Consider the following 14,187-nt stretch of genomic DNA (forward strand, 5'->3'; position numbering starts at 1 on the left):
GGATCCACCCTGCTCTGGAGTGTGTGCCTTCCTCTTCCTCATCCTCGCCCTCGCCCTGGTATCCTGACCCGGCCTGACTCTGTGTGTTGATCCATGGTTGTGCTCTCAAGTTTGCTCCTGCCTCTGATCTCCTGGTAACCGGACCCTGCCTCCCGACACTCTGCTCTGAGTTTGCCCTCAGGCCTGTCTCAGACTCTGACCTCCCGGTACATGGGCTGGCCTGATTTCCCAACTCCTGCTTTGAGCACTAGGTCAGACTGCCCACCTCCTGCTTGTGACCCGCCCTCCCCATGCGGGGCAGCGGAGTGGGTCCTAAAAGGGCTGCTCAGTTGTGGTTGCGGCTGCTGAGTTGCAGGCTGCCTCTGTCCAAATGCAAAAATGACCCTCTGACAGCCGCCGCTTGTGTGCTGGTCGCTGACTAGGAGTTTCCGTCACCGATCGCCACAGGACTTAGATGTGAATATGGAAGACACCTGTGCGTGATTTCTTTTAACATGGAGACTCCGTTGCACATCAATGTCCACATGGTGCTTGGCCGGATGAGGGTCTTCATCCAAGCACCAGGAAATCGAGGCAATTGGAGATCACCATCCTGCTGCAGCCTTCATCTGCCTTCACAGACATTGAGAGAAATCATCTTTGTCCACCTGCTCTGCCACTGGGGAGTTATGGGCAACCCAAGCCCTCCAGCGCCTGAAATGGAGAAGAACCTTGTGGGAAGGATCCCAGCGTTACGAGACCCAGTGAAGAAAACAGGAAATGGAGAAATGGGAAAGGAGGAAAGAATGCCGTGCAGCCTGATTCAATAATCCGGATCTTCCCCTTCCACTGGGATCCATCTGCCCCAAAGTGATAAGATCTGTGGATCCCAGATTGATCTTGTCATGGGATAAGAGGGAAGGTGCTGTCATGGATTGGTAACTGGTTAAAAGATAGGAAACAATGGGTAGGAATAAACGGTTAGTTTTCAGAATGGAGACTGGAAAATAGTGGTGTTCCCTAGGGGTCTGTACTGGGACCAGTCCTCTTTAACATATTCATAAACAATCTGGGAAAAGGGGTAAACAGGGAGGTGGCAAAATTTGCAGATGATACAAAACTACTCAAGATAGTTAAGATCCAAGCAGACTGCGAAGAGCTACAAAAGGATCTCACAAAACTGGGTGACTGGGCAACAAAATGGCAGATGAAATTCAAAGTTGATAAATGCAAAGTAATGCACATTGGAAAACATAATCCCAACCATACATGTACAATGATGGGGTCTAAATTAGCTGTTGCCACTCAAGAAAGAGATCTTGGAGTCATTGTGGAGAGTTCTCTGAAAGCGTCCACTAAATGTGCAGCGGCAGTTAAAAAAGCTAAAAGAATGTTGGGAATCATTAAGAAAGGGATAAATAATAAGACAGAAAATATCATATTGCCTCTATATAAATCCATGATACGCCCACATCTTGAATACTGCGTGTAGATGTGATCGCCCCATCTCAAAAAAGATATATTGGAATTAGAAAACGTTCAGAAAATTATTAGGGGTATGGAACGGCTGCCATCTGGGAGCGATTAATAAGACTGGGACTTTTCAGCTTGGAAAAGAGACGACTAAGGGCGGATATGATAGAGCTCTGTAAAATCATGACTGGTGTGGAGAAAGTAAATCAGGAAGTGTTATTTACTCCTTCTCATAACACAACACCAAATGAAATTAATAGGCAGTAGATTTAAAACAAACAAAAGGAAGTCTTTCTTCACCCAATGCACAGTCAACCTGTGGAACTCCTTGCCAGAGGATGTTGTGAAGGCCAAGACTATGAACTAGATAAGTTCATGGAGGATAGGTCCATCAATGGCTATTAGCCAGAATAGGCAGGGATGGTGTCCCTAGCCTCTGTTAGCCAGAAGCTGGGAATGGGCGACTGGATAGATCACTTGATGGTTACCTGTTTTGTTCACTCCCTCTGGGGCACCTGGCATTGGCCACCGTTGGAAGACAGGATACTGGGCTCAATGAACCTTTGGTCTGACCCAGTATGGCTGTTCTTGTGTTCTTATTAGCTACCTGCGGATCCACCAGCTGTAACGGGCTATCATTTCATGCAGGATTATAGAAATGACATGCTTTTATTATAGAAATGTAACATTTCAACATGAGCAAAACATTTCTGGGGGCATTTTTGCCACATCGGGTGTTAAGAAATTTCAGCTTTGCGTTCCCATGCACAACAGATTCTTCCCACCACTTGAAATGTCTGAATTTCCCGTGGAATGGGAGTCTCAGCCCTGGTTTGTGAGCACAAACTGCCTCACTCTTTGTCAATCTCTCCTCTGTCATAGCTTCTTCTCTGAGCTCAGCCTGTGCTTTTTCCACCTCTTGTCAGTGGTTGTTAGTATCTCTTTCCACAAGAGTTCAAAATTTGCAAGTCTGGACCCACCCAAAATTGTGAGATTGGTGTAAAAATCAGAAGATGTAAAAAAACAAAACAAAACAAAAACCCCAAACCACTAGTGTCTTCAGGGTTTGTTTTTTTTTTGAGCCTGTAAGGGTCAGTTTCCCAGCTTTCTTTCCCCAAAGTCTGGGTCTAGAAAGTGACTTTTTCCGACAAAAGCTCAGATTCTTATGGAATCACATGACTCCTGGAGCTCGAGGCTTTAAGAAACACACCCACCCTCATGAGACATGTCATAAAAGCACGTGAGATTTGAGTCACTGAGTCTCACCACTGCCAAGTCTAGCAGTTTTACCCTGAGAATTGTGGGAATGTTAATGGCTACAGTACGTGTAAATGCATCCATCTAGGAACAAAGAATGTCCACCAGACTTAGAATATAGGGGACTCTCTTCAGAGAAGCGGTGACACTCAGAAAGATTTAGGGATTGTGGTGGATAATCAGCTGAACATGAACTCCCGGGGTTTGTCTACACTACAAGTGCTACAGCTCCATTGCTGTAGCTATGTTGTTGTAGCTCCATATAACAAAGCTTGAACTCCATGAGACATCAGAGTTCGTGACTTCAGAGCAGTTATAGCCGCTTATGCCACCCGAACTAATGCAAGACACCAGATCAAAGAGCCGTGCGCTATTTATGGCATTTGAAAACCCGTCTCACAGTTTTTAATCCAATCTCATGATTTTGAAACCCATCTCACAGTCGTCAGGCTGATCTCACGATTTTTACAGCAGTCTCATGGCTTTCAAGCTAATCCCATGATTCTAAACCAAATCTTACGATTTTTAAAGTCAACCTCCTGATTTTTGAACCAGTCTTGTGAATTTCAGACTGATTCAGGATTTTTAAGCAAAACCCCCCATTTTAAACCAATCTCCCAATCTTCAGGCTGATTCATCCTTTTTATAAACCAGTCACACATTTTTAACCCAGTCTCAGGATTTTGTGAGGCCTGGCTAGTAACTGTTGGCTGCTTTGGGCTGACCCACTGCAGCTCCCCCATCCCCGTTCCACCTGGGCCAGCTCTCCCCACCCCATTCAGCACCCCCCGGGTGCCGTGGCGAGATGAGGAGAGGCGTGGCTGGGGCGTGCGTTTGGTGGGTAATTGTGGCAGGCGAGACGTGCTGTGATCTCTCAGTCTGATCTGGCGAGCCTCCTCCTTATGGTGCTCCTCACCCACTGGGCAGCTTTGCAGACTTTGGCATAGACACCGGGCTGTCCCGGCAGGGCACAGACAGACTTCCCCCAGGAGACCACGCCCTGCAGCTGCCCGTTGCAGACCAGTGGGCCTCCTGAATCCCCCTGCAGAGACAACGTGGAGCCATCAGCAAAACAGAGCCATGCCCCCAGGGCCCACACACACAAAGCAGGGCCCAACCCCTCCAGCAGGGGGCAGCAGGGACACACACACACACATCCAGAGCAGGGCCCATCCCCTCCAGCAGGGGGGCAGCAGGGACACACACACACACATGCAGAGCAGGGCCCATCCCCTCCAGCAGGGGGCAGCAGGGACACATGTGCGCACGCACACACACACACACACACACATCCAGAGCAGGGTCCATCCCCTCCAGCAGGGGGCAGCAGGGACACACGCGCACGCACACACACACACACATCCAGAGCAGGGCCCATCCCCTCCAGCAGGGGGCAGCAGGGACACGGGGACAGGAAGGATTTAAGGAGCAAAAATGGGTTCAGATGGCCCCAGCTTGCTACACCTGTGCTGGGAATCAGGGGTCCAGGAGTTGGATGAAGCTCAGCCCTTAGGGCTCGGTGTGGCCAGAGGGCAAATCAGCTGCTCTTCCATGGCTGGCTGGGGCCAGGGGCTGAGTGACGATGGCCCCTCAGTAGCAGGCTGAGAAGCGTTTGCAGGTCGTAGGGGATAAAGAGTATTGAGCTGTTCCTACACCCAGCACCTACCCCGCTCTCCGGGATGCCCCTTACCTTGCACGAGCTTATGCCGCCCTGTTCCACGCCAGCGCAGAGCATGTTCTCCGTGATCCTGCCACAGTAACTTTCCTGGCAGCTGTCCTGGCTGACGCTATAGACATCTGCACACTGCATGATGGCTGGGAACCGCCCTGGGCAATGACAGAAAAAGAAGAGATCATGAGCGGGGAACAAGGTGCAAGACAAGAAAACTTGGTGTAAGACCCTCAACTGGTGTAAACTGGCACAGATCCACTGACTCCAATGGAGGTATGGCTAATTGATCCCAGCTGGGATCTGGCCCCATTGACTCCGATGGAGCTACGGCCCATTGACCCCAGCTGGGATCTGGCCCCATTGACTCCAATGGAGCTACGGCCCATTGACCCCAGCTGGGATCTGGCCCCATTGACTCCAATGGAGCTACGGATGATGGACCCCAGCTGGGATCTGGTTCCATTGACTCCAATGGAGCTACGGCCCATTGACCCCAGCTGGGATCTGGCCCCATTGACTCCAATGGAGCTACGGATGATGGACCCCAGCTGGGATCTGGCCACATTCATTTTCCCGAAAAGGAAATTTTTGATGAATGGAAAAGCCAAAAAACCAAACTGTTTCATTTAGATCCAGTATTTTATGTCATATTATAATATTTCATTGTGATTTGAAGCACGTCTGTAATGTTTTAAAATTGTTTTGAATAGGAAAGGAAATTTCAAAAGAAAACATTTCAAAAATCAAGCCATTGTGTCTCAGTGTTTTCAAAATGCAAAATTTTCACTTTTTTCGGAATATTTTTTTCTGAAATGAGTGAAAATGCCCTGAGTTTGTGGGACACTTTGGTGTTGTCGAAGCTGCGTTTTTCACTACAAATCATTTCTGTTGAAAAATTTCTCCAAGAAGAAGCCAAGAACCCTTGACAGCCTGTTAACGAGGTCTCCTTAAAGATCTTCCACCACCTCCCCAAGCTGAGCCCAACCTCAACTCCTCGCCTCTACACCCCAGCATGCCATACTTTTGGGGGACTTGATGGTGCCCCATCCCGAAACACTGCATCGTGTTCCAGGAGAGGGACAACAGGTCGTCACGTTGATTGTGTTCACGTAGTTGTTGAGTTGAGCGGGCTCATCCAACTCCAGAAGCATGAAGTCGTTGTCACGAGGACGAAGGTTATACCCAGGGTGCATGAAGAAGTTGTGGATTCTTCGTATCTGTTCTGTGGGTTCTTTCACCCGTAGATTATAATCCCCCAGATGCACCCGCAGAGAGCTGCATGGAGAGAGGACAAAGGAAGAGATCAATGGGCGGCTATTCAAAGGTCATAGTTGGCAAGCAACTAGAATTGGGCCAATAATGGATTTTTCGATCCTAGGGTAGCCTCCAAGATCTCATCAACTTGGCTCCTCAGGAATTCAGTTGACTCCAATCTTGTCTGATCTCATTTTTTTAGACTCCACAGAGCTGGTCAGAGTCACATATAAGGAGTGGGTATGGAGCATACCACAGATCCAAAGAATACAAGTATTGGTTACTTTACATACAAGTTTAACCCTATTCTATACCACATGTATCTGACGAAGTGGGTATTCATCCACGAAAGCTTATGCTCCAATACGTCTGTTAGTCTATAAGGTGCCACAGGACTCTTTGTCCCTATTCTAATGTATGTGTAACCCACACACCTTCTGGGTTTGGTGTTCTGTCCCATCTAGTGGCACCGAGACTACTTAGAGATTAATGAGTCTGCTCTACAGCGTTAGCTAACAGCCAGTTGGGTTTTAACTCATTCTGTAGAGGCTCATGCACTAAGCTGTAGAGGGCCCCAGTTCGATCCTGCCCTCTGGGGAATGTTGGTATTGCATATGCATCCTCCATTTTACATGATATCATGCACTTTATCATAGAACCATAGAATATTAGGGTTGGAAGAGACCTCAGGAGGTCATCTAGTCCAATCCCCTGCTCAAAGCAGGACCAACACCAACTAAATCATCCCAGCCAGGACTTTGTCAAGCTGGGCCTTAAAAACCTCTAAGGATGGAGATTCCACCACCTCCCTAGGTGCTTCATCCCAGTGCTTCACCACCCTCCTAGTGAAATAGTGATTCCTAATATCCAACCTAAACCTCCCCCACTGCAACTTGAGACCATTGCTGCTTCTTCTGTCTTCTGCCACCACTGAGAACAGCCGAGCTCCATCCTCTTTGGAACCCTTCCTCAGGTAGTTGAAGGCTGCTATCAACTATCAACCCCCCCTCCACTCTTCTCTTCTGCAGATTAAATAACCCTAGTTCCCTCAGCCTAACCTTGTAAGTCATGTGCCCCAGCCCCCTGATCATTTTCGGTGCCCTCCACTGGACTCTCTCCAATTTGTCCACATCCCTTCTGTAGTGGGGGGACGGAGGGGAGGGAACTGGACGCAATTCTCCAGGTGTGTGTGTGTGTGTGTGGGGAAACTGGACGCAATTCTCCAGATGTGGCCTCACCACTCACCAGTGCCGAATAGAGGGGAATAATCACGTCCCTCGATCTGCTGGCAATGCTCCTACTAATACAGCCCAATGTACCATTGGCTTTCTTGGCAACAAGGGCACACTGTTGACTCATATCCAGCTTCTCGTCCACTGTAACCCCTAGGTCCTTTTCTGCAGAACTGCTGCCTAGCCACTTGGTCCCTAGTCTGTAGCAGTGCATGGGATTCTTCCATCCTAAGTGCAGGACTCTGCACTTGTCCTTGTTGAGCCTCATCAGATTTCCTTTAGCCCAATCCTCCAACTGGAAGATTATTTTCAGGCCCAATTCCTGTACATATCATGCTATGTTCTCATGCCACATGTACACAGCATATTTTGTTACTTTTCTCCCTGTCTTTATAGTCACCTTCCACACATTCTGAGCCACTGTTTCTGACACTATTACTTCTTGCACCTGGTTTTATACAGCTGTCCTTATCCTCGACTTTGGCACAGGTTGACCAGACGCCCCAATAATATTAGGGGTTTTGTCTTATATATGCCACCATTCTCCTTTCAATGAAAAAATGTGTCCCACTTTTTCACACATACTATCTGCTCACCCTACTTTTGGGACCCACTTAACATGGTTATTTTTACTTTTGCCTTCTCCTGGGCTACTGCGGCTCGCTCATGCCAAGTTAAACCAACGTGCGGGAGCAGTGGGAATTGCAGAGTAAAATCTGGGTCAAAGAGTTTTGAAATTTCCACCGAATCGAAAAGTCGGGGGAGCAAAGTTCGTTTCAGTCATCGCGAAACGTTTCTGAAAACCAACTAACAGGGCACTTTGAAAGAAAAAGTTGTTTCGAATGGAAACATGAAAACATTTCGAAAATGCCGACACAAAACATTGTGATTTTTAACGTATTATTTATGGTTTAATTTGTTTTTCCAAATATAACAAAGATACCAGCTTCGTCCTAACACACAAAGAGAGTTAAGAGAAAAGCTGGGGGAGGGGAAGGACACATCTATCTACAGGCCCTGCAGTAATGACAGAGCTCTAAAAAGGCAACCTGAATTGCTTTCAATTTTTCTGGCACTCACCTTCTGCAGCCTACGTGGCGTTCATTCCAGGCCTTAAATTCTCATTGAGTATTTCCCAGAGACCCCCCATGGCCTACCTCCATTCGGGGCTCCAGGCTTCAGCTGTGGGGTGGGGCTACTTGGGCTTTAGCCCTGCAGGATGCAACAGGGCTTGTGGCTTCAGCCCCGTGGGAGCTGCCGGAACATAGGGCTTCAGCCCTGTAGGGTGCGCCAGGGCTCAGGTGTGCCGGGCTTCAGCTGCAGTGCCCAGTGGATGCCCTGAAACCAGCGGGGGGCCACAGACACCCCCAGTTGAACGCCAACAGCATCAGGCTGGAATCAAGGGAAGATATTTCCCGGAGCTCCGCTCCATTCCATCAGGTCCTAGAGCAACTGCACGTGAGCCACCCGTGGGATGCTACAAGAGGTAATGCTGGCGAGCGGGGGGGTGAGTTTTTCTCTGTACATGGCCCTAGGGAGATACTGATACTGGCGTGCCGTGTCCTGTGTGGGGTGGGCACATTTGAAGAAGGACGCTGAAAAACCGCAGAGGGTGTGGAGGAGAGCCACAAAAATGGTTTGAGGGATGGGAAAAAATGAAGGAGATTGTGGGGTGCAGAGGGAGACCTGGGCATGGATGGAGGACACGAAGGGAGACGATAAGGACTGGGGATGTGGGTTATTCCCATGTATCACCCTCTCTCCCATCACCCCCACACTGACTTACCTGAGCCGTCTGATCCGTCTGCTGCAGTGCGCAGCAGTTAGCACCCACTTCGGGGCTATAAGGCTCCCGCCACAGAAGATGCGGCCGTTCCTCAGGAGAGCCACCTGGTAGGGCCGCGAACCAAAGAGGCAGAAGCTCCCGCCAATGATCTGGTTTACCTCTGTGTCTGAGGCTGCAATGGAGAGTGGCAAACGTCAGGCACAAGTGGGGTAGTAAATGGAGCGACCATCGGTCACGTCCGTATGGATTGGCTGGTGGCAGGATGACCATGAGCCACTACTTGCACGCGGCAGTTCAAAAAGGCTATTCGAGGTTGTACCAGGAGACGTATTTCCAGTAGGGATAGGGAGGCGTTAATGCCACTGGTAAAACCTCCAATTTCGGTCACCCGTGTTCCAGAAAGAGGAATTTCAACTGGAACAGGTGTCACTCGGATGATCAGGGGAACGAAGGGCCAATCTTACAAGGGGAGATGGAAAGAGCTCGGCTGGTTTAACCTAAAAGAAGGCCGAGACAACATCTGATTGTTCTCTCTAAATACAGTGGGGGAAAAACACCAGGGAGGGAGAAGATCTATAGGAGATGGAGACCAGCATTGGAACAAGAACAAATAGGGATAAGCACCATGGATAAATCTAGGCTGAGATTAGAAGACGGTTACTAACCATCGAAGGAAGGAAGTTGTGGAATAGGGGCAGGAGGCAAAACCCCTCATGAGTTTGAAGATGGAGCTTGATACATTTCTATGACCGAGCTGCCCATGGTGGCAGGGACTGGTCATGATGACCCAGGAGGACACTTCATTTTTTAATGTTCAAATGATTTTCCAACCACTTTTTGCAGTGCTCTAATGCATTGGCAGCAGGGACTTGAAATTTTACAAGGGAATAGCCCTGGAGTCAGGGAGGTGCCTTTTGCTGTTCACATGAAAATTCACCTAGATTTGATCAAATTATAAACCTCTGGAAATCACAATTTATACATGCTCAGGAGAGCAGAGGTTGGTCAGTGATTGGCATTTCTAGGCTTTTCTGCAATACAAATTATTAAAACTGTCAAACTTTTTCGGATGGAATGCTTTCCCATCGGAAAATGCCATTTTGTCAAAATTGAAAATTTCCACAGGAATGTGTTGATTGTGATGCATATTCTTTTTAAAAAAGTTTAAAACGAAGCAGTCTCCTCTATGGGCTCGGCTCCACAATCAAACTACATCTCCCATGATGCCTCACAGCCAGGAATTTCCATGATGCACTAACTTCTCCTCACCAAGCGGTACATGGTGCTTCATGGGACAGGCATTCTGACCAGAGCATTGAACATTATCAGAAAGGGCCATTTTGATTTGTTTTTATTTTTTTTAAATAATTTTTGTTTCCATGTTTTTCTTAAAAGAATGGACATTATATTAGAAATGTTGCTCTGTGAAAGTTATATATTTTGAAATATATTTAAATTTAAAGACATCGAAATCTCAGTGAAACAGTTTTATTTTTTCCCCTCAAAACATTTCGTTTTGTGGGAAATTTCAAAATTCTTTTCTTCTGTCCTGATTCAGGACACAAACAGATTGTGAAATCGTGGCTTCCTGTCTGCTTTACAAACAATAACGAGTAATCAGAGATGAGGCCTGAACATATTAATTACCTTTTGCAACACATAACAGGACTACTGGGAACTCGGCTTTTCATAAACAGGAACCTGTCTTAAGCAAAGTCTCTGAGACATTCCCGGAAGGGCCTGCGGCGAAACTGCAGAACCTCTCACCCAACCCAACTTTGGCTTCTTTCTTCACTCTTTTTCCTACCTGCGGCTGCCCCGACTACCAGCATCGCGATGATCAGTAGCTCCATGGCAGTTGTGGTGATGGATACGGTCGGTGGAGTCACTGGCTTTACTGCAGGGAAAGAGATCGAAAGGGAATCATTGGCCACGGGCGTCTTGAGGAGGACGGATGCCTCGCGGGGAAGGTGCACGTTTAGGATTCAGTAAAACCAGGCCTGAGTTCCTGTTCGTCCACCAACTCCCAAAAGCAGCAGTTTCTCTGGGCCTCAGCCGCCCTGCCTGTACCAGGAGATGACAGCACTGCCCGACATGGGGAGGGGAAATGCACCGTGATTGTCTGATGGCAATGAGGGCCCGGTGTCCCCCGACTCAGCTCCATCTTCCACTTCCGCCCGGTCCCAGTCGCCCCCAGCGGCATGTTCCATGAGAAGATCTGATCTGTTGGCGAGGATGGGCAGAGAAACTAAAAGTCAAGCCAGATGACAAAGATTTCCATGAGCTGGCCTGAGCCCACCCCGCTGCCACTCGTTCCCCTTCTAACAATAACAGAGGAGGGGGGCGAAACCCCCATAGCCAGCTTAATAACAGAGAAATTAATAGATCTGAGGTGGTATCTGGCATATTATATGCTATATTATGGTAGTATCTGAGCACCTCCCAATCATTGGTGAGCAGGGCAGGGCTATGATCCTGATTGTACATATGGGGAAACTGAGGCACAGGGAGGCTAAGCGATTGGCCAAGGTCCTGCAGGGAGGCAGCGCCAGATCAGAGATTAGAAGCCATGTCTTCCAAGTACCAGCTGAGCAGCCAAACCACCAAGCCGTCCATCTTCATTGAGTGCCCCATTCCACACCATAATCCCCCCAATAACAGAGAAGAGACCCCATTCTATCCCATCCACATCCCTAAAACAGAGCAATGCTCCCTAGCAGCCCATAATTACTCCCAATAACAGAGCAATGCCCCCTCAGATCCCATAATCACCCCCAATAACAGAGCAGAGTGCCCTGGCAGCCCATAATTACCCTGATAACCGCAAGATGCCCCAAAACACCACCCTATGTGGCTCCCCAAACCACAGTGCTCCACCCCAGCACCCTGATGCCCCCAGCCAGGCATCTTGACGACAGGGGCTGGACTGGCCCTGCTTCACCTGTAGCTTCCGGCGGGGGGCCCTCGGGAGTGGAAGAGGCTCCGGTGTCTTGGACAAAACTAAGGATCCTCCGGGATGGGCCACTTCATATGCTGCGGAAATGGGCTGTCCCTGTGAGTCAACATGACTGGCATATCTGGGGAGCTGCCCCACATGTTGGCATGCAGGCAACTCCCTCCGCCCCCATGCTCCAGTAGGTTGTATCCGGGGGAGTTGCGGAAGCAAGCCAGGCTTTGTTCCCGATTCTGTCCTCTGCCGAGGATGCCAGCAGGAATTAGCCCTTGGAATGGCACCTTCTCCATTGCCGAAAGCGACTCCCTGAACCTCCACCTAGCTCTGGAGTCTGTGCCTTCCTCTTCCTCGTCCTCTTCCTGGTACCCTGACCCGGCCTGACTCTGCGTGTTGATCCCTGGTTCTGCTCTCAAGTTTGGCTCCTACCTCTGATCTCCTGGTAACCGGACCCTGCCTCCCGAAGCTCGACTTTGGGTTTGCCCTCGGGCCTACCTCAGATTCTGACCTCCCGGTATGTGGCCTGGCCTGATTTCCCAGCTCCTGCTTTGAGCACTAGGTCAGACAGCCCACGTCCTGCTCGTAACCACCCCACGCCCCATGCAGGGGAGCAGAGTGGGCCCTAAAAACAGCTGCTCAGTCGTGTTGCGGCTGCCGACTTGCAGGCCTGCCTCTGTCCCAATGCAAAAATGGCCCTCTGACAACCGCCGCCTGTGTGCTGGTCGGTGACTAGGAGCTTCCGGTCATTGCTGTCCCGCTCCCGTCACCGAACGCCACAGGACTTGGACATGGACAGTGGTGGATTACTTCACGGGCCAACGGGGCCCATGCCCGGGGGCCCGGGCCAATTTGGGCCCCCCAGAAACGCCCACCACTGCAGGCCTGAGGCTGGAGGAGCTCTCGCTTCAAAGCTTCTTCAGTCTCGGGGTAGGGGCAGAAACAAGCAAGCGGGGAGTGAGGCCATGGGGGGTGGGGCGGAATCGTCAGGGCTGTGGGCAGAAAGGGGTGGGAGGACAAGGCGTAATGGGTCGGAGTTGTGGGCAGAAAGGGGAGGGGTCGCAGGGAAGGGGTGGAATGGGTCAGGGCTGTGGGCAGAAAGGGGAGGGGAGATGGGAAAGGGGCAGAAGAGAGTGGGGCCATGGGCGGGGCCATAGGCAGAAGGGGCGGAACCGCAGACAGAAGAGGTGGGGTGGGGACAACTTTCTGGACCCGGGGCCCCCCCACTTGCTCCGGCCCAGGGCCCCAGGCGACCTTAATCTGCATCTGGACATTGATGTGAGTATGGAAGACACCTGTGCGTGATTTCTTTGAATGTGGAGACAGGGGTGATGGACGCTCCAAAAAGCGGGGAGGCCACTGGTGTGTGAACCATGGCCCCACCCTCATGCTGCCCTTTCCCCTGAGCCCCCACTCCCACACCACCCTTCCCCCGGAGCCCTCGTGCTGCTCATTCCCCCCGAGGCCCCGCCCTTGCACCGCCTCTACTCCCCAATACTCTGCCTCCCGCTCGCACCTCTCCACCTCCTCCCCCCGTCGTTCGCCCCTATGGCCAGTAAAAAGTGGGAAGGCCCCTGCTTGGAGATGCTGTTGCACACCAGGGTCCACAAGGTGCTTGGCAGGATGTGGCTCTTCATCCAAACGCCAGGAAACCGAGGCGATTGGAGATCGCCATCCTGCTGCAGCCTTCATCCGCCTTCACAGACATTGAGAGAAATCGTCTCTTTGTCCGCCTGCTCCGCCGCTGGGGAGTTATGGGAAACCCAAGCCCTCCAGCGCCTGAAATGGAGGCGCCCAACGAAGACAACAGGAAATGGAGAAATGGGAAAGGAGGAAAGGACGCTGTGCACCCTGATTCAATAATCCGGGTCCACCCCTTCCACTGGGAGCCGTCTGCCCCAATGTGATAAGATCTGTGGATCCCAGATTGGTTTTACTGGCCTCCTGCAGATTCACATCTGTCATAACTATAAAGGGAAGGGTAACAGCCCTCCTGTGTACAATACTATAAAATCCCTCCTGGCCAGAGACTCCAAAATCCTTTTACCTGTAAAGGGTTAAGAAGCTCAGGTAACCTGGCTGACACCTGACCCAAAGGACCAATAAGGGGACAAGATACTTTCAAATCTTGGTGGGAGGAAGGCTTTTGTTTGTGTTCTTTGTTTTGGGGTTGTTCCCTCTTGGGACTGAGAGGGACCAGACATCAATCCATGCTCTCTAAATCTTCTGAACAAGTCTCTCATATTTCAAACTTGTAAGTAACAGCCAAGCAAGGCGTGTTAGGTTTATCTTTGTTTTCTCAACTTGTAAATGTTCCTTTTGCTAGAGTGTTCATCTCTGTTTGCTGTAGCTTTGAACTTAAGGCTAGAGGGGGTTCCTCTGGGCTCTTTGAATCTGATTACCCGGTAAAGTTATTTTCCATCCTGATTTTACAGAGATGATTTTTACCTTTCTTTCTTTAATTAAAAGCCTTCTTTTTAAAGAACCTGATTGATTTTTCCTTGTTTTAAGATCCAAGGGGTTTTGGATCGGTGTTCACCAGGGAATTGGTGGAGGAGTCTCTCAAGGCTACCCAAGGAAGGGAGTT

The 14,187-nt window shown here is 49.9% G+C and overlaps 1 protein-coding gene across 1 annotated transcript; it reads right to left on the reverse strand.

Annotated features, from left to right (window-relative positions):
- Window positions 1-3,583: 3,583 nt before the first annotated feature.
- Window positions 3,584-10,506, reverse strand: LOC128826983 (kallikrein-14-like). The gene is made up of 5 exons (XM_054010605.1): window positions 10,461-10,506; window positions 8,654-8,825; window positions 5,403-5,656; window positions 4,400-4,536; window positions 3,584-3,751 (listed from the first exon to the last, which is right to left on the reverse strand). The coding sequence occupies exons 1-5, from the start codon at window positions 10,504-10,506 to the stop codon at window positions 3,584-3,586; spliced, it is 777 nt and encodes a 258-aa protein (XP_053866580.1).
- Between the last annotated feature and the right edge of the window lie 3,681 nt (window positions 10,507-14,187).

This window comes from Malaclemys terrapin, chromosome 21, assembly GCF_027887155.1.
Source record: "Malaclemys terrapin pileata isolate rMalTer1 chromosome 21, rMalTer1.hap1, whole genome shotgun sequence".
NCBI classification, from domain to species: Eukaryota; Metazoa; Chordata; order Testudines; family Emydidae; genus Malaclemys; species Malaclemys terrapin.

What these genes read in the sequence shown, in the direction of transcription:
- LOC128826983 (XM_054010605.1), bottom strand. Translation starts at nt 10,506, where the DNA reads ATGGAGCTACTGATCATCGCGATGCTGGTAGTCGGGGCAGCCGCAG. An exon ending in GGTAGTCGGGGCAGCCGCAG is followed by an intron (nt 8,826 to 10,460) that starts GTAGGAAAAAGA and finishes TCTCCATTGCAG; the next exon opens with CCTCAGACACAGAGGTAAAC. An exon ending in AGACGGATCAGACGGCTCAG is followed by an intron (nt 5,657 to 8,653) that starts GTAAGTCAGTGT and finishes CTCTCCATGCAG; the next exon opens with CTCTCTGCGGGTGCATCTGG.